The sequence below is a fragment of the Panthera pardus genome, unplaced genomic scaffold (assembly GCF_024362965.1).
Source record: "Panthera pardus isolate Hobbes unplaced genomic scaffold, ASM2436296v1 HiC_scaffold_8, whole genome shotgun sequence".
In the NCBI taxonomy this organism is placed as follows: Eukaryota; Metazoa; Chordata; class Mammalia; order Carnivora; family Felidae; genus Panthera; species Panthera pardus.
In genome coordinates this window covers 80,284,482-80,308,680 of record NW_026527013.1, presented here as the reverse complement: position 1 = coordinate 80,308,680, position 24,199 = coordinate 80,284,482, and the positions used below count along the sequence as shown (strand labels likewise).

Below are 24,199 nucleotides of genomic sequence, written 5' to 3'. Positions count from 1 at the left end.
AGTTGGATTTTGTCAAATAATTTTGTGCAACTATGAAAATAATCATGTCATTTTCTTGAATCTACTAACATGATGAATTATATTGATTGATTTTTGAGGGTTATATCAGTTTTGTATTCCTTGGAAAACTCCACTTGGTCATGATGTATAATTATTTTTATATATTTACTGGTTTTGATTCATGAATATTTTGCTAAGAATTTTTGTGTTTCTCAATAAGGGATATTAGTCTGGAAAATTCTTGTTATGTCTTTGGCTTTAGTATCAGTTATGCTGGCCTTCTAAAATGAGTTGAAAAGTATTCTTATTATGTCTTCTATTTTCTGAAAGAATTTGCACAGAATAGAAATTGTGTACTATTTCTCCCTTAAATAATCATTACAGTTATTAGTGAAGGACCTGGCTATTCATGTTATCTATTTCTTCTTAAGTTGTGGTTGTCTATGTTTTATAAGGAATTGGTCCATTTCACTTAAATAATCAAATTTATGGCCAAAGAATTGTTTATAATATTCTCTTTTATCCTTTTAATGTTTGTGGAATCAGTGGTTATCTCTTCTCTTACAGTAATTTGTGTCTTCTCTTTTTTCTTGGTTAGCTTGACTGGAGGTTTATCAATTATGCTGATCTCCCCCGCCAATGGTAGACAAATTCTTTCTGTTTCTTTCCCCCAGCCACAGAGTGCCCCTAAAGATTACCAGATTTGATGCTTTCTGCCAGTGGCTTATGCCTTTTTTTTCATACAGAGAAAGGAGAGCGACATATGACGGAGGCTTCATGCCTTTCCACAGCAGCTACTTCTCCCCATCCCAGGCTTGCACAATGAAGGATTTCTTCAGTCTCTCGTCTCCCAATCTTTCTCGTGAACACTTGAGAAGAGACTGTGAATGCATCTAAATTGTCCTTGTGTCTACATCTCCCAGGAATTCTATATTCTCATACCAGCCCACATTCAGTCTTTAGTAATTTGTTAGAAGTTTTAGCTGAATTCTATATGACACCCAGCATCTGGCCCAGGTAAGTATATGCTTGTGTCCTGTTTTTCGTTGATTTCAAGTCACCTATCTTTCTTTAAATTTCAAGCTAGTTGGTTGCTCTATTTCAACTATTTGATGGGCTCAAGAGAAGTCATGAATTTGCAGACGTTTTCCTGTTGCAATGTTGGGAAAGCTTTCTGACTTTCTAAATTCTAAACAGAAGCTAAAAGTCCCAATACACAGCTTTTGGTCTAACAGATTTTTTTAATACTCATCAGGGAGAAGCATCACATGCACTTCTCATTCACATATAAGGGGCAACTATATAAATTCATAGTCTTACTCCAGAATTATGCCAATTCTCCTGCTTTCTGTTGCAATACAGCCAAAGGGCTCTGAACCATCTAGATATCACATAAAATGTTGATGTATTGATGATATAGTATTAATTGAGCCAACTGAGCAAGAACCTGCAAGGAATCTGGATGCCTTAGTATGACAACACATGTCCTCCATGTGGTGGCTGGGAAAGCCTCATGAAGACTCAAAGGCTTCCACATCAGTGAAGTATCAGGGCTCTGGTGGTCTGAAATACGATGGACCATCCTTTCCAGAGTAAAGGTAAAGCTATCACACTTGCATCTCCTATTGCGAACAAAAGAAACACAATGCTTTACAGGCTTCTTCAGGTTCTGGTGGTAACATACACTATATGGAGGGTTGCTATTTTTGAATGGGGAGCAGAGCAAGAAAGAGGACTTTAGAGGATCTAGGCAAGCAGTACAAGCAACCCTGCCTACTGGGCCATACAACCCAGCATCCCATGATTACACAGATCTGTGTGGATGCTGTGTGGAGCCTCTGGATGAAAGAGAAGGGTGCTGGGTGGAGCCTCTGGCAAGCTCCAATAGCAGAGTGCCCTTCAGAGCTCAGGCAAACAACTCTTGGCATGCTACAGTGCCCTGGTAGAAGCTGAGCATCTCACCATGGGACATCATGTGTCACATGACCAAAATCACCCATTATGATGAAGTGTGTTTTCTCAGACCTACCAATTCACCTGCAGCTATCCATTTTAAAATTGAAGTGACACATTGGGGATCAATCTCAAATAGGTCCAGAGAACATGTGCAGGAACAGGTGGTCCAGATCCACTGTGGCACCAATGCCTCTTCCTCAGCTCATACCTATGGCTTCATGGGGTGTTTCCCCCACAATCAACTGATGGAGAAGGAAAAAGGCTGGCTTTGCTTCATGGATGGGTGAACTCTGTATGGAAGTGCCAAGTTGGAAATGGACTGTTGTTGCACTAGAGTCCCACTCAGTGGAACTGAAAGACACTAGTGAGTTAAAATCCTCCCAGTGGACAGTTTTGACTGGTAGCACACTTCATGGGGAGAGAGAAGTAGCCCCAGGTAAGGTTACAGTCAGACTCAGGGGCAATGGTGGATGGCTTGGCTGGTGGGTCATAAACCCACAAGGAACAAGACTGAAAAATCAGGAACAAGGAAGTCCATGGAAAAAGCAGGTAGAGGGACATACGAGAGTGGGCACAGACTGTGAGGATCTTCTGCATCCAGATACAGAGGATGCACTAAATCACAAGTGGAAAGAATGGTGTCAGAAGATACCAGCCAGCTTTTGTACTTAGCTATTCCAGTGCTGCACAATGGGTTCAGGAATATCAGAGATTCAGGCTATGCAAGGGCCTAACAAATATGGATAGAGGGAAAGGAAAGGAATCCTAGGAAGTTGAGTTTAAACTAGAAGGCGCTAAGTTAATCCTGAACTTGCCATGCCAGTTAGTTTCTACCACCAACAGAAGTGAAGTCTCAAAAGTTAAGTAGATAGGGAGGGAGGGAAAGAGAGAAAAAGAGTAAAAGGGAGGGAAGAAAGGAAGGAAAAAGGAAGGAAGGCAGAAAGGCAGGATTTAAAGAAGGAAGAAAGGAAGGGTAAGCGTCTGATGCTCTTTGCTTGGGATTGTCACACCCAAGATGCGTGTGAATTCCTTGTCTGGAGGGAAGGGTTTGAATCTTCACTTCTAAACAACTTCTAACTTCAGCTAACTTTGTAGTTTCCACTTGGTATCCTTTAAAAGAAATTTACTCTAATGTCAATCCATTAGTAGGAAACTGCCTCTTTTGGATGATCTTCTCCAAAAAATGGCTGCTGCATGTAGCAGAGTATTACAGGAAATTTATGAGTTCCAAAAAATGGTCACATCTTGAATGTAAAGCAATAACTTAAAATTTCTCTTTGGCTATATCACTCGCACAGTGGCCCAGCTTAAAGACTCCTTTTGTGGGGTGCCTGGGTGGCTCAGTTGGTTGAGCATCCGATTCTTGATTTCAACTCAGGTCATGATCCCAGGGTCATGGGATTGAGCCCTGCATGGGCTCCATGTGAGCATAGCACCTGCTTAAGATTTTGTCTCTCTCCCCACTTCTGCCCCACCCCCCTGCTCACATGCATGTGTGCACGCATACTTTCTCTCTCTCAAAAAAAAAAAAAAAAAAAAAAGATTCTTCTTGTGTGTGTTCGTGCCCTGATCCTCAAGAGCAAAAATAAATCCTTTTTTTTTTTTAATTTTTTTTTCAACGTTTTTTATTTATTTTTGGGACAGAGAGAGACAGAGCATGAATGGGGGAGGGGCAAAGAGAGAGGGAGACACAGAATCGGAAACAGGCTCCAGGCTCCGAGCTATCAGTCCAGAGCCTGACGCGGGGCTCGAACTCACGGACCGCGAGATCGTGACCTGGCTGAAGTCGGACGCTTAACCGACTGCGCCACCGAGGCGCCCCAATAAATCCTTTTTTTATGCAGAAGAGTTGAGTCATGTTCCTGCTGCCTTACTTCCTCCAAGGAACTATCAGGGTCTCATCCTCTACCCTTTCTGCTTCTTCTTTCCCATCTTCTGCTCCGAGTTGCTCACCAACATATTTTCTTCCCTAAGGGGCATTCCAGTGTCAGCTTTTCAGTGAATACATATTTTTTTCACCCAAATAGACCCAAATACATAAGCATTAGAGATGATGTATGTGAATTATCTATTACAGTGTCAGGCACATAAATGTTCAGTTGGTAGTTATTACCACAAAGTTTTAACAGTGAAAAGTAAAAGAGGAAAAAAAATCAATTTCTATCTCAAAGGGCACTATGTGTCTAGTAATCCCTGTAACTTTTGTCTTCATCTTCTTTATTCAGGTAGCTCTTAGTTATTGTGTGATGATGATGGAACCATATTTATAGCCTTATGACTGTCTTGCTAATGAGCGCCATTGGTCATAATTGCAAGTAAGAGGAAGCCAAGGCAAACCAATCCAACAGCCTGAGCCACAACACCAAGCATGTCCTCTTCTGAGTGGGATTCAGTGATAGATTTATCAAGATTACAATAAAAAAGTATATAACAAAAGATGGATGGATATTTCCAGAAAAAAAAAAATAGGTACTAATAACCAAGTATTCCACACTTAGATCCATTTAAAAGCAACTTTATATATAATGGAGAAATTCTGCATACAATCTTATTTCTATAATGGAGAGAAAGCAAATGTGTAGTAATAGGAACAGCTTTTCAACAATGGGCTTTTGGAATTTAATTAGCATATTTAATCTGTGAACTCAGTATTTTAGAGGCCATTTTGCCCAGGCTGGCATGGCATATATTGTTATAATTAAATCTATGACCCACTCATGCCTTGCCTGTCAGTTTTCTTTTTAATTTTGCAATGACCGTTTGAAATTTTACAAAATTTCAGTATTTAAATAAAATAAATTGTAATTGAATCATGAATCCTATCTTCCCATAGAAAAGATTGACCAAAATTTCCTTACAGTTTACTAGCAACTCCCCAAGGAGTGGAGTTACCTTCTTGAGGGGTCTGAATGCTCCTGCACAGGAGCTCAGGTGAGTGAATAGGAAGTTTTCTAACCCAGAAGAGGCAACCATATTTCCTTTATATGCACATTTCCCTTATATGCTTTCATTTGGATACTGACAACCCCTATGGTTTCTATCTCTGGCCTGAACTCCACACTTGTCTACCTAAGTGCCTCCATGACCTCTCCTCTTAAGATACCTAACAGAAATTTCCAATTTACCACACCTGAGCCCTTGATCTTTTCTCCCTTCCACTTTTCCAGACGTTCAGGTCAAAAACCCTGGAGTCATCTTTGACTCTTTTATAATCGATACCTAATTAATTAGCAAGTCCTGTATATATCCTGAATCTGACAACTTCTCACCACCTCCACTATTAATATTCTTATGTGAGCCACCGTTATCTCTCACTTGGATCATTTTGACAGCCTTTCTGTTCTTTGACAGCCTAACTGTTCTTTCTGCTTCCATCCTCCTCTCCTCTATGGTCTATTAACAATGTATTATCCAGTGATCCTTTTCAAAATCTAAGCCAGATCATGGGACTCCCTGCTCAAAACTCTTCCACCTCAAAACTTACTTCCACAGAGTAAGAACCAGGTCCTTCAGTGCCCTGCAAGGCCACACATGACGTGGCCATCTCCTCTCTGATCCTACCTCCCACCACAGTTACCTTTGCTCCCTGTGCTCTAAGGACTTTGGCCTCCTTTGCAGCCGAGGTTCCTGTGCTTTGGAAGGGGGGGGGGGATACTTAGTAGGAGCAAGAGAACACCAACAGTCTGCTACACCAATTCAGATTTTGAGATGACATAAGATATATTCCAGCTGCACTCCATAATATTATTATTTTCAGATTATTATGTTCTGTGTAGGGATTTAAAGCATCTTTGCATATTCTTTGCTACCCTTTGTATCAAGAGAGGAGGGCCTAATTCCCTTTCCCTTATTTTTTTTAAATTTTTTTCCATTTTATTTTATTTTTAAATTTTATTTCTTTTTTAAAATTTGCATCCAAATTAGTTAGCATATAGTGCAACAATGATTTCAGGAGTAGATTCCTTAGTGCCCCTTACCCATTTAGCCCATCCCCCCTCCCACAACCCCTCCAGTAACCGTCAGTTTGTTCTCCATATTTATGAATCTCTTCTGTTTTGTCCCCCTCCCTGTATTTATATTATTTTTGTTTCCCTTCCCTCATGTTCATCTGTTTTTTCTCTTCAAGTCTTCACATGAGTGAAGTCATAGGATATTTGTCTTTCTCTGACTGACTCATTTCACTTAGCATAATACCCTCCAGTTCCAACCACGTAGTTGCAAATGGCAAGATTTCATTCTTTTTGATTGCCAAGTAATACTCCACTGTATATATATACCACATCTTCTTTATCCATTCATCCATCATGGGACATTTGGGCTCTTTCCATACTTTGGCTATTGTTGATAGTGCTGCTATAAACATGGGGGTGCATGCGTCCCTTCGAAACAGCACATCTGTATCCCGTGGATAAATGCCTAGTAGTGCAATTGCTGGGCCTTAGGGTAGTTCTATTTTTAGTTCCCTTCCCTTTAAATATAAGCAGGCCTTAATCACAATGCTGCAAAAGCGATGCCATCAGGAAGTGGAGACAGTGCACAGAGGGACCTCATGTGGGTGTTCCAGGTGAAAGCCACCAGCCAGCATCATCTCCAGACATCAGTGAGCCAGCCTTCAGGTGATTGTGACTCCGCTCAAGTTGCCCCAGGAGACACAGTGTGGAGCCGAGCCCTGCCCAAACCGCAGATCCATGAGCAAAACAAATGACTGATGTTTTTAGGCCATGAAGTCTGGGGTGGTTTGTTATCCAGCCATAGGTTAACTGGAACATCCCATTTCTGTGCCATTTGTGGTTCATATTTCTACAAGTTGGTATCTATTTCGCTGCCCTCCTCCTCCCATCCTTCAATTCCTTTTGTCTTCCTTCTGTTTAGAGTTTCTTTTGTTCTTTCTCCCATTTTAATATCATGATAAGCACTTTTATTTTTTTTATTACTTTTTTTTTTAACGTTTATTTTTGAGATAGAGAGAGACAGAGCATGAACGGGGGAGGGGCAGAGAGAGAGGGAGACACAGAATCTGAAGCAGGCTCCAGGCTCTGAGCCATCAGCCCAAAGCCCGACGCGGGGCTCGAACTCACGGACCACGAGATCGTGACCTGAGCTGAAGTCGGACGCTTAACCATCTGAGCCACCCAGGCGCCCCTGATAAGCATTTTTAAATAAGGACGTCTATAAAAAGAGACATACTGGCCACACACATTTAAGAATTGGTTTTTGATGCAATGTCTTTGAGATACCACTTTTCATGATGTTGATGCAGTTTCAATTTCAACTACTCTGTGTGTATTAAATATATATAGTGTTGTCATTCTAAACATTTTTGGAGAAGCTCCAATCTTAACTCCTACCAACCATATTTCACAGGCTGTTGTATGCACCACTGGTCTCCACCTGACCTGTCCTTTCTTTCCTAGGGTAAAAGACACATTGAGGGGTTTTCTTTAAATTATAAGACTATAGCAACCAGAAGTAAAAATGCCACACATTTACTTACAGAGACCATCTCTGAACGTTGCTACCTGGCGATTTTTACTTCTTCATGACTGCCTCCAATTTCTGCAGTAAACTTGTGTTACTTTTATAATAAAGACTGATTCTTTAATAATATAAAGTAGCATTATGAAAAACATGTTCTAGAGCATTTTCTCTCTGGGGTGGAGGTCTTTTCACATCCTCTCCTTCTTAATTTCTTTCTTGTTTAACCCATACCTTTGATCATGAAAGGAATTATGGCAACCAGGCCATGCTGCATGGAGCTGTGGACAGTACTGTCTTCCATTCAACGGTTTCAAAGTTTTATTTGTAACTAAGCTGGGGGCTTCTTTCATGTCCCTCCTATTCTAGTGGTATCATAAAATTTCTTTTTTATTGATACGTTTCACTTCTCCCATATAACTTTTCATTAATGGGGCGCCTGGGTGGCTCAGTTGGTTGAGCGTCCGACTTCAGCCCAGGTCAAGATCTCGCGGTCCGTGAGTTCGAGCCCCGCGTCGGGCTCTGTGCTGACAGCTCAGTGCCCGGAGCCTGTTTCAGATTCTGTGTCTCCCTCTCTCTCTGACCCTCCCCTGTTCATGCTCTGTCTCTCTCTGTCTCAAAAATAAACATTAAAAAAAAATTTTTTTTAAATATCACAATAAAAACAAACGCAATTACTCATATCTACTTATTCCTTTCTCTGTAGGTCACTTCAGCTTATTGTTTTTACATTCAGAGGTATTTGTAGCAGCTGCCTGTTTTATCTCTTGAGACACGTGGCTCTTTCTCATGTCTTTTCATCCACTAGATGACTGGCTTCAGTTGGTCAATGTTGTTCAACTAACAAAAGACTGAGGTAGAAAGTAGCAGGGGTTTCTCTTTCAGCTTCCTTCCTCCTAGATGTCTATGGGGTTGGTACATCTCAGTTCCTCCGAGGCTCTCTTCATTTCCAGCTGGATGAGTCCCAGGAGCTAGGATGGCTGAACGCTCCAACCCAGAGGAAGTGAACCTAAAAGGGCTCTGAAATTCCAGGGCACACCTGAGCCACAGCAGTGCCCCTATTACTATGAAAGTCGGCCAAAAGTGATGAAATCATGTGTTCTGAACTAACGTTCTCCACAGAAATAAGACTCTAAGTGTGTCTGATTTTTCCTTTTGGGACCAGATACTAAATGGAACTTAGCCCATTTCTCTCTCACTGCTGCTTCATATACTGGAAGGAATGTGGTGTATATTAACAGTGCAGAATTCTCATTTGAAAAATAAAATAAAATTAACTGCAGCTCTGTGGCAAATTGAAGAGCAATAGTTATGGCCACCTTCTACATATTTTCTTTTAACTCATTTCCAGATGGTTTCTTCCTCGCCATGTCAGGGACACGACTTTAAGAACTAAGACCTCTAACTCACTGTATAGCCCTATTCTGACAAAGTCTACATTTATACTTGGCTGTAACTCAGATCCCTAACTTTGATACAACCACCTACGTCACACTTCCAGCTAAGCACTCCAGTGGCAACATGTTCAAAATTGAACTCATGAACTTCCTCATCCCACAGATCTAGTCCTTCTCCCAAGATTTCCTCTCTCATGGAATGGCCCTACCGATGCTGAGAGCACCTGTTGTCCAGGCCAGACATCTGACTCCTTTGACCACTGCGGTAGCTTGTGCACCCAACACAGTGCCTGGCACACAGCCGGTACTTGATATTTTTTGGATGAATATTGAATATTCGTATGGGAAATGTCATTAGACTCTCAGCCTCTTCAAAGACCAGTGAAACAGTTTGTGGTTCATCCAAAACCCAGGCAAACCTTCACTATCTCTAAAATCCAGACTCTGCTCATGCCAAAGCTACCACTATTTACTCAAACAGTTGAATGCCTTCTAAAATTCCCATCATTATTGTGCATCAACATGCAGTTAAATGAATGAATTGATTATAATTTTCTCTGCTCTACCAAATTTCTACTTCTCATACTGTGCTTCATGAATGTGTCACTGCTGGAAAATGAACACTAACTGTGTATTCAGGCCATTTAATAGCAAATTTGAGTGAAATGTTGGTATCTTGATAGGAAAGATTTCTTTGAGCTCTACTAAGCATTTTTGAAAGCAAAATGTGTCAGCAGACTGAAATTACATACAAAATTATCAAAATGATTTACATATGATAGACAGTCCCACTTTGTAGCAGATGAAGCTTTCAAAATGTAGGGGAGGAAGCCGAATAACATCAACCTCTGGGCTAATTACTTCCAAGTCTCTGTTCATGGCTGAAGGCATAAAATGCAACCAATTATGATACACAACAGTGTGAGTGTTCAGCTAACACTAGAGGACACCATGACAGCCCTAACTGCACACCTGGGGGCAGCTGCTGCATTTCAACTATTTTAGAGACTTAGTACTTGATGAGATAAGGGATGCACTATTCCTGGACTTGATGCATTACTTTTCTTTGCACAGTATACGCAGGAGTGCACGCCTTGGAGAGACTAAAGAGGTTGCTTCTTACACTGGAGCTTTCCAAGCTCCAGACCTTAATTACACTAAACGGTTGTCAGTTAACTAAATCCATTGGAGGTACACCACTAATTGCTCAACCATCACACCTTGAAGGAAAATTGTATGTCACTTGCTCTGATTCGATCACTGAGCTCATGCTTTCCACTATTCAACAAAATCTGAAAAATAAGTAATGAAATCTGTGTGTGAACTAGAGCCCAGCTGATAAATCCTTCAATTAAAAAAATAAAAATTCAAGATATTGTGTCCATTTGAATAATTCCAAAATTTCCAACAAGAGTTATTTTCCTTAGGTATGGTTAGGGAAGAGTACCTCTTTCCTTTTTAGTTGGACTGTTTCTACATTCCTTCATTTACTTCTTTTCTAGGCCACAAATATTTTATGATAGCAATAGCCAACATTTACTGAGCACTTACTATGCCAGGTACCTTACTTAGATCAGAGTTTCCCAACCTCAGCACTACTGACATCACGAGCCAGGTAATTCTGTGCGGGACATGCATGTAAGATGTTTAGCAGCACTCCATCCCTCTTCCCTCCATGCATCCCAGAGTATAACAACTAAAAATATTTCCAGAAATTACTAAATATTCCATGGTGGGGAAAAACTGTTCTCAGTTGAGAATTACTGGCTCAGCTGTATCAACTTATTTAATCCTCCAAACTCTCCCAGGAGGTAAATTCTGCCTTCCACTGTACAGGTAAGAAAACAGAGGCACAGGCAAATTCAACAACTTGCCTAAGGTCACACAGCTTGTAGAAACACAGCTGGTATTTGATCCAAAGTGGTCAGACTCCAGAGCCCCAACTCTTAACTGCTATCCTAGAGCCAACCCCCTTCTAACCTTAGGGCTTAATAAGAATAAGCTTGTTGGATCAGAATCCCTTCCAGAGCTATTGAAAAGCAATTTGCTTCTGCAATGAAGACTGGTTCATGGACTGAAACCTAACTTGAAAGCAAGAGGGAAGAGGGCCTAAGATCTCCACCTAACAAGGTATACCTGGGTCACAGCCATTCAAAGAAAACACTTTTCAAATGTATGGTCATCCATGTATTAAAACTCTAAAAACCTACAGCGTGGTAACTTTCTCCTTCTACCACCTAATCATTTTTAGATCTAGGCAGAATAAATGCTGAGCATAATTTAAATACCTCCTCTTTCTACAAATAATGCAACAGAACATTATTTTAGTTACATAACAAAGTGATTTCCTGATAAATTTCAACAGTATATTTTGTATGTTTTATCATATTTGGCGTTAGAAATTAAGATGTTTATAGTGTATATTAAAATTAGGGTTGAAAAAAGTTGTATTTTTTGTGATGAGAACTTTTACGATTTACTCTCTTAGCAAGTATCAAATATGCAACACAAGGTTATTGACTGAAGTTGCCATACTGTACATTTTATCTCCATGACTTATTTATTTAACAACTGGAAGTTTGTACTTCTTGACTCCCTTCACCCATTTCACAACCCCCCGCCCCCACCAATGCCCTTCCCATCTGGCCACCAGTCTGCTCTCTGTATCTAGGAGTTCGGTTTCATTTTAGTGTTTTCATTTCACATATAAAAAATCATAGAGTATTTGTCTTGCTCTAACTTTTTTCACTTAGCATAACACCCTCAAGGTCCATCTGCATAGCTGCAATAACAAGATTTCATCCTTTTTATGACAAAGTAGTATTCCATCACATGTATGTACCACATCTTCTTTATCCATTCATCCATCGATAGACACTTAGGTTGTTCCATATCCTGGTTATTTTAAACAATGCTGCAGTGAACATTGGGGTGCATAGATCTTTTCAAATTAGTTTTCATTTTCTTCAGATTAATACTCAGAAGTAGAATTGTTGGATCATATGCTGGTTCTATTTTTAATTTGTTGAGGAAACTCCACATTGTTTTCCACAGTGGCTGCACCAATTCCCATTCTCAAAGCACCTCCTTTCTTCATGGAAATATCTGGCCCACCAGCCAGCCTAATTCTCATCATTAGACTCCTTCCTGTAATTGGAGATTCCTATCATCCAATTACACAATTCATTTGCAGATGACCCTTGTTAAAATGCTAATATCCATATTAAGCTCTGTTAGCCTCCATTTAAATAAATTAATCAAATTAGTTAGTGAGTCATTTAGCAAGCCATTAGAAACTCAATTATAAACAGAGAAGGTCTTATGGTCCAGTCAGGAGCAGGGAAACTCTGGTTACAAGGTCTTCTTCAGGGAAGCCTCCTGTGGGGCCGGTAGCACTGTGTGGGGCAGGTACAGGACAGGCAAGGTGCTGCGGGACAGGTGGCCAGCAGTGAGGAGGAGGCAGAGTCACTTACATTCCTCTAAGTGTATTCTGCCTCCTTTCCGTCCTTCACAGCAGTTCCCTATTTGATAATTTCTTCTCCCTCTGACATTCCAGAATTCTTCCCTCGAAATGCAGATTGGGCCCAGCCTATCCAAGAAGACTGTATTGCAGGCCTGCCACTTTACAGTAAACTATGAGGGGCTGAAAACTCCCACCACTGCTCCTCCTTGAACCAGCTACCCAAGCTGATTTCTACTTCAATGATACATGGATTTCTTTGTGCAGGAAACCTAAGCCTGAAGTTGCAATGCACATGGCTCTCCCCTGGTCCTGGTTTCTCCAAACATCTTCCGGAACACAAAATTTCACCACCTTCTGTGGGACATCTCAGGTAAGGTGGATGTTATCCTTTGGGAGGCAAACAGGAAGTCCATTCCTTCTCTCCCTCTTATTACCTCCAAACAAATGCAAGAACAGAACTGCTTGCTTTCTTTGATCCAGAAAGTGGCAGGCAGTAACCACATGAAGAGGTTTCCTATCTGGCAGTGACTATTTTGAGAATTTTTCTTCAAAAAAGGAAGGAAAGGATAAAATGCCCTTGAAATGTAAACTGGACTCTGTAATCAAGCACTTTAAATCTGCTCAGAACAATTTTCAAGTATTCAACTGCTAACAGAAAGCTTCTTCAAAATATGAACCGATAATAAAATCAGACCCAAGGTTCATAACTGATATAACAGGAAAAACTTTTATTGTGGAACTCTTAAAGTCCAGTTATTTAAGAAAGAAAACATGGATTAAAAAGCTAGGTTGGGTGGTTAATTGCAAGAGTGACCAGAAAAACCCCACACGAGCAGACTGCAGTTATCAAGCAGGCTTGGGGATGGAAAATTGGCCTATATCTGATCAAACTACCTTGGGCCTTTTAAGAAAATCAGGGTGAAGGCTAAGCATATACAAGCTTGGATTTAAAAAAAAAAACCTTCTATTTATTGTATTTTGCAACTATGATCTTTTAAAACGGTGGCCTTAGGAAAATCTGCTTTGGCAAGCAACTGCAGAGGCTCCTGTGGAGAGGAAGTGAAAAGACTGGGCTTATATACAAGGGCTGCTGGCACGTTCAAAGCGCAGGGGATAGTTCACAGAGCAAAATGTAGTCCTAAGTAAATGGGTTTCAGGCAATTTCAGTGTTAAGATAACATCATTAAGAGTAGAACAGATTGTGCTCAAACCCTGCTGTTTATAATTAACACGTTGCTTCCAAATACTCCAGGGTCCCTGGTAAATAGTCTTCTGCTCACATCCACCCAGACCAATCAGAGTATTTTCATCAGATTCCATGCTGGGCCAGCACCTGTCTGGACAAATCCAATAGAGCCAAAGAACTCCTCTCCCTGGCCAGCTAAGTAGTTGGATGAACACAGCTTGGCTTAGTCATTGTCACAGTGTCCATATGGCTTTGAAGCTTGTTTTCACAAGAAATCATACAAGTATTTTATTATGTCAAAGTTCACCGTCCTATAAACAAAAATAGATAATATATGTTAGTATCCTCACCCCCTAGACTGCTCAGCTTTGTTATGTACGATTCTGGGAAGCACATGCAAAATTATTCACAACTAACACTAACCAATCCTATAGTGCTATGAAAAGCACCCCGATAGGAATGGTATTCATTTTATAAAACGTCACTAGGAACGAGGTTTCTTTAAAAACTTTCCTTTCTGCACCCCCCCCCCCCCACCACCCCGACCCATGCATAAAGTTTGCTTTTCTGGAAAAAAAAAAAAAAAGGAAACAAAGTTAGAACTATCCAACATTCTTTATTTCAATTATCCTAGAGAAAGTTTAGATTTCATTTGAAAGCTATCTTCTTTTTGTCTAAAAACCAGAATAAAGTAATTAGAGATGCAAAAGTATTTAAATCTTCTCTGCTTCTGAACACTGTTTATCTTCCAAAACACCTGTTTTATCATTACATAATGCATAGCTGATCTGTCCTCATTTGTAGTTTTCATTCTTTTCAGTCTTTCAACACTGGGTGACCTGCGTGCGTATTGTAACTAAATCTGTATGATCCAAGAATATGGTACAACAAACAGACGATGTGAATGTATATTTTTGTACTCTGATGGCAGGCAGAATAAAATAGCAGAGGGACAGAGACATATAATTATTTTTCTTTCTCCAAACTCATTCTTCACCATAAATATTCAGACTTGGAGGTTTATTATTTGAATAAATGGTCAAAATAATTAGATATAATGATCTAGCAGTAAGTATAAAATTAAAGCTTTAAAGTATTCAATTCTGCAAAAATAATCATCCATGTGAGAACAGCCTTTTAAAGATTCAGTAATTACATGCTCTTATTTATTAAACCATCATCAATTAATGTTTTTGTCTATCATTTTGTAATACACTTTCTAAAAAAGTTTCTAAGCAAATGACTGACATATCAAATGTTGTTTGAAATTTGGAATGGGGAACTGCGAATGCTGCTTATGAAAACACATTTAAAAATAGCTCAAATGAGACGCTATGGCTATTGTGGCACCTAACGTAGGACCAAAGAATACCTTAATTGTTTCATTACAATAGTTCCTCTGAAGAATACTAAACCTTTCCAAATGGTATAAAAACAATGCCAGGACAATCCTGTTATCATTAACAGTAATTAAACAACTAAAAGTAGTTACTAAAATTAAAAAAAAAAATCTCAGGCATAAAGACACAAATTGTATGGATATTATATCATACTCTATATTATTTTTATGTTTTTCTTCTGCTCAATTCCAGGACTTCCCAAATTTACTGGCAACAGCGTAACGCTAACCTTTTTTTTCCCCCCAAATGACAAAAAGTACAAACTTCCAGTTGGACAAAACTGTCAAAAAATATATATAAATCATGCTGGTTGAAAATCAGATCCTTTTTAGAGGATCTTAGAAGGAAACAGATATAAAAGGCTATTTCAAACCATAGGCAAAAAGGGAAGGGGAATTGTTCGTTTCTCCAGGCATTTATCCCCACAGTAACTTTGAGTCTTAATGTTACAAACCTAAAGTGACAAGGTAAAGTGGATTTAATCTTAAGTTTTATTGTTTTGGACTTTTGGGTTTTTTGACATTGAGTGGGAAACGAAATTTAGAAGAAGCCAAGATTAAAACATTTAAAATTTAAAACTACAGGATTAGAGGGTATTATGTGATAAAATATGGGACTGTCATACAAAACAACCAATATGAAGACATACCTACAAACACTAAGAGGGAAAAGGAGGACAGAATTGCAACTCAGCACTGACCGCTCAGGACAAGCATCTGTATAATGGACTAGGACCAGAAGAAAACGCAAACAAATGAAATACAGTGATTCATTAGTGGCAGGACTCCTTTATTTCACTCAATCTAGTTGTATAACTTTAGCATAATTTGTGGAAAAGTTTTCTTTGCTAGAACGAATGGACTGACTTAAAAACACTACACTACCTGACTGTATCCATTTATAAAAGCTTCACTACAGCCCATTTCTTTGCTTTGTCACTGGGAAGTACTCAAGCAAACTGAATGACACCCTTAAGATTTTTGGACTTTTTCAAGGCAGTAAATTACTCAGGAATTGAATATATAAGATCATTCCTTTAAGACACATTTACTGAGTTAATTCACTTGATTTCGATTTGACTCTTGATTTCGACTCAGGTCATGATCTCACAGTTGATGAGACCGTGTCCCACATAGGGCTCTGCACTGACAGTGCGAGCCTGCTTGGGATTCTCTGTCTCCTCTCTCCCTGCCCCTCCCTTGCTCATGCTCTCTCAAAATAAACATTTAAAAAAATGTTTAGTCTTAGAAGGAAAAAGAAACACTTAACGCCCAAGATGTATAAATGTCTTTCTCCATCATCTCTCCATCCTCCAATGTAAACAGGTGACTTGGTTACTGACCCCACATACCTTATTCTAGTGGCAGAATGTGAAAGAATAACTACAAGGACATCAAAACTTATCTCACACGTTCCAAGTTACAGGACTTGGAGACACAATTTGCTGTAAAGAATGCTTTAACTTACAAAGAGTGTTATGTACTTTATACATACTTTCTCTGGCTTTTCATGGCTTCAGATGCCATGAAATTTATATAAATCAAATTCATATAAATATGATTTTAAGATTTTGGATAGTTTTGTACAGGTACAAGAGATACTTGCTCTTTTTTATTTTTTAAGTGTTTTTTATTTATTTTTTGAGAGAGAGAGAGAGAGAGAGAGAGAGAGTGAGTGAGTAAACAGGGGAGGGGCAAAGAGAGGATGACAGGCTGACAGTAGTGAGCCCGACGCGGGGCTCAAACTCACCAACTGTGAGATCATGACCTGAACTGAAGTTAGACGCTCAACCAACTGAGCCACCCAGGCACCCCAGAAATGAATTATTTTCTAAAGTAAGCATACAGAAAAAAACAGGATAAACATAAATAATATGTTTATGACAATATGTTCGTGACAATTTGCCTAGGGGTAATCAATTCCTTTTTTTCCCAAGTTTTTATTTAAATTCCAGTTAGTTAACATAGAGTATAATATTAGTTTCCGGTGATTCAACTCTTATACACAACACTCAGTGCTCAACACAAGTGCCCTCCTTAATCCCCATCGCTATTTCTCCCATCTCTTCCACCTTCTCCCCTTTGGTACCCATCAGTTTGTTTTCTATGGTTAAGAGCCTGTTTCTTAGTTGTCCTCTTTTTTTCCTAGGAGTATTAATTCTTAAATCGGAATTCAGAATATTCTAATACAAGTTAGTTACATGGCATATGTCTAAAGATTTAATTTTCCCTTTATCCTTTTATTTCACTTTGTTGATTCTTTTACTACCCTGAAATATGTTTTTTTCTCATGGGATGCTATTTTATTTCCTTTTACTTTTGTGGGCAGTTTGATTTTTTAGTTTGGTTCTTCTGATAACTTGCAACCAGACAACTTTAAGTTTCAATCTTGTTATCTTGTATTGTCTTCCCAAGGACTATGTAAGAAAGAAACTTAAAACTACCATTCACATTAAGAACATCCTAAGGACAATAATTAATAAGCTTCTCATCAGCTGTCTTTGCCCATATACTACCTCCATATTTTGTACTTCTTTAAAGCCTCCAACTGCTTCTCTGTCCAAACTTTCTCACTGTTCCTTGGTCAATAAAGTTCTCTATGTCTTCTGTCTCTCCCATGTATGTTTTTTCTCTTCTGGGTTTAAATGTGGCTCCCCCTGAAGGACCTTGCCTCTTCTTCAGTTCTTTCCAATGTCCTTTTCGGTGGGGTTGGTGTCCTGGTACCAAAAGCTCTGCTCCTCTGAGACTCAGATCATTCCACTCACCACCTTGTATCGCCCTGCCACTATCTCTTAGTCACTGAAAACTATAGCACCCAGTTCAGTCCTCCTCTCCATCCCAAGATCTGTATCAGCCTTAGTGACTTCACTGCACAGCTGTCTTACTTACCTTCAATGGCATTTTCTTTTTAAAAAAAATTTTTTTTTACTATCTGTTTATTTTTGACAGAGACAGAACACGATCTGGGGAGGGGCAGAGAGAGAGGGAGACACAGAATCCAAAGCAAGGTCCAGGCTCTGAGTGGTCAGCACAGAGTCCAATGCAGGGTTCGAACTCAGGAACTGTGAGATCATGACCTGAGCCGAAGTTGGACACTGAACCAACTGAGCCACCCAGGCACCCCAATGACATTCTTTTCTACTCTTATGATCACACTCAGAAATATTATTCCACCTCTAAAAACATAAATTCAGGCATTCTATCCTCTGGTCCCCAAGCTCTTTCTTTAAGCTATCTGGAACACCTTGAAACAGGTCACAAGCCCCTTCACTTTCTCCTGATCTACAAATACTTCATGAGTCTTACATTCTAGGCACTGAACTACTGGCCCTCTACTGGCTTCACTTCCTTCCTTCCCTTCCTAGCTCAGACTCCATGGTTATTTTACTTTAAGTACTCACTTGCTAGCATCCACCAAATTAACCTGGCAAAACCCCAATCCTCTGTGATTTCAATAATGTCCCTTTGCTGTCCCAGTACCAGGGACATATGGAATGCTACTGGAGAGGATCACAAGTTTCACAGACTGGTACCACTGTAAATTCAAGGTCAGGAACCTTAAATAGGCCCTCAATACTCCCAGCAAGTTGCTTTTCCTGGCAGCGCTTTCTTCCATTCCCCACAGCAGTTATTTCAAATACCCATGTTCCTCTCAGACTGCTATTACTTCTGTCCTTGGTCTCAAATTTGCCTCCTTCTTTACAGGCAAAAAAGACGACACAAGAATACCCTCAACTTCTTGCCACCAAATTCCAAACTCAGCTCCATCTGAATCCACTTTTTCTTCATGTTATAACACAAGAAGAGTTCCCTCATCCAGCTCATCCAGAGCTATTTCTTTCAACTCGTTTCTAAATGTCATGTTGATAAACCATTTCAAGGACTTGAGGCTTTAATCTCTGTTTCTCGTATCACTGATTCTCCTCTATCACCCCTTTCCCATAAGCATTTAAATATATTCAAATATTTAAATAATAATACCCCTCTCACAACTTCACAACCCCTTTAGTAGATAAAAATCCTAACAAAAAAACAAAAAACAAACAAAAATAAACTGGAATACAGGCTAATGAGGATAGGTTATATCTGTTATACTTGTTGCTATATCCCCCAAAGCCTAGCACAGTGATTATAATGGGCAACATAATAAATGTTAAATGAACAAATGAATTAAAAGCATTCTATTTGCTGCATCAATTTTCTTCTAAATACTATAATCTCTGACTTCTAACCCACTGTAGTCCTGTAAGTGTTCCCAATAAAGTTACAAATGACTGTTTTATCATTAAAACAGATGTTTGATTTCCTGGCAGCAATTGCCAGTTTTGACCATTACTCTCTTCCTTTAGGTTTTCCTACTTTTCTTGTGTATATAACTCCATATATAATGGCTTTATTCACTTAAGCCTGTATCAAGAGTACTTTTATGTTTTTACCAAACTTCAAAAGTATGATTTTTAATAACTGCACAGTACTTTTCAAAAATGAGAACATACAATAAATTAGCGATCCATTCTCTTGTTTTGAACATTTAGGTTGTGTCCTCTGATCTAATAATTCATTCTCTACCACAGGTGTCGGCAACAGACACACCTACCTCTTCTTTGGTAACTATCCTTGCCATCTCTTATCTCCACCATACCTCAGTTTGGAATGAAACGGTCTCTTTAGCCCCCTTCTTGTTGCTTCCCCCAAACACAAGCCCACAATGGTTCCTTTTCATCAGAAGTTTTACTGCTAATCATTATAGGAAAATATGTACTATTTATATATTTTGCACATACTAACTTTAAAGCATCGTGTTTAAGTGTGAGGTAAGGCAGCGATTGACATACAGTCTCTGCTTTGAGCTTTGTGGACTTATATGGTAGAAAGAAAGATAAAATCTAATTATTGAATTAATTACTTAATTAAAACTATGATAAGTAACAGAAGAAAAGAATGAGACCAGTTTACCTGTATAGTGTGAGGGGGGGGGGGAGGGATGATGGTGGTTTAAGAACACTTTTCATTTAAAATGACATTAAAGGTTAAGCTCCAGTTAGCTAGATAAAGGAGTGGAGGAGTTGGAAAGTGCTGCATTTGCAAAGATGGGAAGTAGAATGGTGAATATGAAGAATTAAAAAAAAGCCAGCTGGGTTAAAGTGCAAATACCAAGAGCAGTGTTTGTACTAGATGTGGCCTGGGCAACAAAGTGATGTGGCAGGGGCCAGATCACTTGGGGTCTTGTAGGCTACTTTAAAGATTCCTGTTTTTTTTTTTATCCTAAGAGTCATGGGAAATTATTGAAGACTTTTTTTTTTTTAAGTATAATTGATGTACAATGTTATATTAGTTTCAGGAGTACGAGACATATTGATTCAACAATTCTATACGTGACTCAGTGCTCACACAAGTGAGGTCACCATCCGTCACCAAACATTACTGCCATCTTATTGACTATATTTCCTGTTATTTTTCATCTGCATGAATTATTTACTTTGTAACTAGAAGCTTTTACTTCTTCATCCCCTTCCCACTTCCCTCTGGCCACCACCTATTTGTTGTCTGTATTTAAGAGTTTGTTTTTTAGGGATGCCTGGGTGGCTCAGTTGGTTAAGCGTCTGACTTGGGCTCAGGTCTTGATCTCGCAGTTTGTAGGTTCAAGCCCCACATCGGGTTCTGTACTGATAGCCTGGAGCCTGGAGCCTGCTTTGGATTCTGTATCTCCCTCTCTCTCTGCCCTTCCCCCATTTGCAATCTGTCTCTCTCTCTCTCAAAAATAAACATTAAAAAAATTTGTTTAAAGTGTTTCTTTTTTAGATTCCACACATAAGTAAAATTATATGGTATTTGTCTTTCTCTGCCTAACTTATTTCACTTAGCATTATACTCTCTAGATCCATCCATGTTATTGCAAATGGCAAGAACTCGTCTTTTTTTATGACTGAGTAATAATATCACATTGCATATATGTACCACACCTTTATCCATTCATCTATTGATGGACACTTGGGCTGCCTCCATACCCTGGCTATTGAAAATAATGCTGCAATAAGCATAGTGGTGCATATATCTTTTCTAATTAGATTTTTTCATAAGGAATTAATATCCAAAATATATAAAGAACTTACATCATTCAACACCAAAAAAATATCCAATCCAATTAAAAAGTAGGCAGAGGATTAAAAGATGGATTTTTCTAGAAAGATGAAAAGAGATTTAAAAATGAGCAGAGGATCTGAACACTTTTCCAAAGAAAACATGTAGATGGCCAACAGACACGTGAAAAGATGCTCAACTAATCATCAGAGAAACGCAAATCAAAACCACAATGAGGTATCACCTCACACTGGTCAGAACGGCTAGTATCAAAAATACAAGAAGTAACAAGTGTTGACAAGGATTTGGAGAAAAGGGAATCCTCAAACATTGTTGGTAGGAAGGTAAATTGGTGCGGCCACTATGGAAAACAGTACAGGGGTTCCTCAAAAAATTAAAAATAGAAATACTATATGATCCACTAATTGCACTATGCAGTATTTACCCAAAGAAAACAAAAACACTAATTCAAAAAGATACGTTGAAGACTTTTAAGTAGGAGGATGACATATTTTTATAAGATCATTCTGGCTATAGTGTGGACAACAAATTCTAAGGGGATAAGAGTAGACAGAAGACCAATTAGGAGGCTACTAGAGAAAAGATGATAGTGGCTTGGTCTAGAGAGGTAACAAATAGTATATGTGAATGAATCTGAGATATATAGGAGGGACTTGGTAATCAATAGGACTAATGCTTGGATGCTGGCAGTGTGGGAGAGAGAAAAGTCAAGAATGACTCCCAGGTCTCAGGCCAGCACCATGTGGCAGACTACAGTGCTAACCACTGAAATAGGGAATCCTGGAGGAAAGTGGAACATTCCTTTTTGTTGGTAGGCAGAAGTAGAGGTTAGAATTCCTGAGTTCAGTTTTGGAAATATATTGATAGAGCTGAGAAACATCCAATAAAGGTCAAGAATATCAGAAAAAAAGGTCTGGCCTTTAAAAACTGGGGAGTTATTAATATAGAGATGGTTAAGTCATGGGTATAGCCAAAATTGCTTAAGGAAGAAGTACAATATGAAAAGAGAAAAGAGCCTAGCCTCAAGGACCAGCTAGATTTAAAGGTTAGGTGGAAAGGATAAACTGGCAAAAAAGCCTTAGAAAACACAACCAAAGAATAAAGAGGAAAACCAGAAGACTGGAATCATGGGCTCTAAGAAAACAGAGTTTTAAAAAAGAGAGTGGTCCACAGCGTTAGATGCCACTGAGAAGCTCTCATTTTGACAGACATACTTTCTTCCCTAGAACTTCTAAAATTCTAGAAGTACTCATAATTAGTTTCATCCATTTGTACATGAAAGGCTGTGAAATACTTGAGACGGTTACCAAATCTTTCCTAAGGCTTTTCTCTCATCCCTTAGGGATGAGACATGGTGTCTCACTCCACCACTCTCCTCCTGCCCTCTCCCCGCAACACCGGCACCTCCCACTTGTCAAAGCCCCTCTTAAAACGCCAAGCACAGGACAGCACAACAGATTTGTTCTGCCTATGGCAATGCACAGGAGACCTATTACCTCCCTTGAATGAGACACCAGCTAAAATGCTCAGGACTTAAGCCAGGTCTCTCCCACCCTGTTTTAGTACATTTGAGGTTTTTTTGGAGTCAGTTGTCCATTAAATCCTACATAGCTGCTATGGGACCATTATTCCAGTCTGGTAAGGTCTCTCAGAATCTTCCTTTTTGCCATCTAATATATTAGCTAATTTTCCCAATTTTGTGTCATTTGTAAATTTGATAAGAGGGTTCATCGTACAGTGAAACTTTTTCATTCTTGGCACTTAAATGATCTTCTCTTGCTTAAATGACTAATGACATTACATTAGGAAGAACATTAATTTTTATATTTAGTGTATCATTTACATAATTCAAGACATTTTACATTAATGATGATTCTATGCTTACCTAGCAATAGCTCTGATGAAATCTAGAGATACAGTGCATTTGTATTTTGGTCCATCAAGCTGATCGTCGTGACCAACCAGGGTTAATAGCTGAAGGGTCACTAGAGAGGTAATCTAAAAATAAGAAAACATTTTTATGAGATGTTTTAATGGGATTACATGATGACCTCATTTCTAAAACATTTTACAGCTCCTGTGGTAAAGATATATAACTGAATTCATAAGAAAATCTGCAAAGAATATAACTTTGAATTTGTATACAGATATTTGTACATATACTTAAAGTCCTGGTTAAACTAACAATAAGCTTTAAGGATTCCATTAGAGACAGCTTTGTTTCATTAATGACTCACACAATTGCTAACCTTTAAAATATACTAATAAAGCACATTCTTCCTCTACTCAGAATTTTATGGGGTTTCTATCTTAATATCTCAGAATACCAAATCTGTACTGCCTTGAGAATTGAGCAGTTACAATATGGATGTGGGCCTTTTTTAGAGTGCGGTAGCTGGTTAAATGAGAGATAAATACATCCTTCAGGCCTAGGCTTAGTCTTACTTTAAAACTGATCACCAATTGGGTAGTCAGAAAAATACCAGAAGGATTAGTGCTGGTGGAAACAAAAATGCGTTCTGACAGGTCAAATCAAAATATAAGACAATGTCACATTTGTAAGGCCAACAAAAGTATTAAGTATGATAAAATCCAAGAAAGAAAGCTGATTCAAGAGGTGAAATTCTTTGAGCAGCCCATTCTCTTCTCCCTATTTCTTCTCCTCATCTCCTGGACAATAGGAGAAGAGATCAGCAATGGCAACAAGAAAAGATTTGGAGACTTGCTTCATGGCAACTGAAGGGATAAGAGTTTTTTAAAACCTGTAATACCTAGTGACAAGTCTTAGGAATTAAAAATACTTAATTTGAGACTAAAACTTTACAGATGCTTGGTAAACATTCCATGAGTGATTAAAAACAGTAATAGCAGTAATGATTTGCTTGGTACCAAGTATTCTATACACAGTATCTCATTTATTCCTCATAACCTTAGAAGGTGGACACTGTTACACTCACTTAGTGATGAGCCTTAGAGGTGGTAAGTAACTTGCCCCAGATCCTAGAGCTGGTGGGCAGCTTAGCAAGAATTCAAATCTAGAGTCCCTGCTCATCCTACTACACCATACAGACTGGAGTCTCCTCCCATTACAATTTTTAGGAGAAAAGTGTTAGGAAGTGTTCAGTCAGCTGTCATTGCTTTATTAGCAAATTAAAAAATGAACAGATGGTAGATACCACAGTATTTTATATACAGAAAATTCTATATTTAGCAAATACGAA

The 24,199-nt window shown here is 38.9% G+C and overlaps 1 protein-coding gene across 3 annotated transcripts in view; it reads right to left on the bottom strand.

The window, feature by feature from the left end:
* Window positions 1-24,199, bottom strand: part of ORC5 (origin recognition complex subunit 5) — a 162,123-nt gene that overhangs the window by 70,471 nt on the left and 67,453 nt on the right. The window contains exons 13-14 of one of the 3 annotated variants that reach the window (XM_019451242.2): window positions 22,864-22,976; window positions 13,000-13,788 (exon numbers count right to left, since the gene is read on the bottom strand). In XM_019451242.2, coding sequence (XP_019306787.1) covers window positions 13,743-13,788; window positions 22,864-22,976 — 159 coding nt within the window. In that variant the 3' untranslated portion in view covers window positions 13,000-13,742. Of the gene's footprint in view, window positions 1-12,999; window positions 13,789-22,863; window positions 22,977-24,199 lie in introns of those variants that run through there. The other 2 variants (XR_002080477.2, XM_019451243.2) reach the window with 2 other exon arrangements.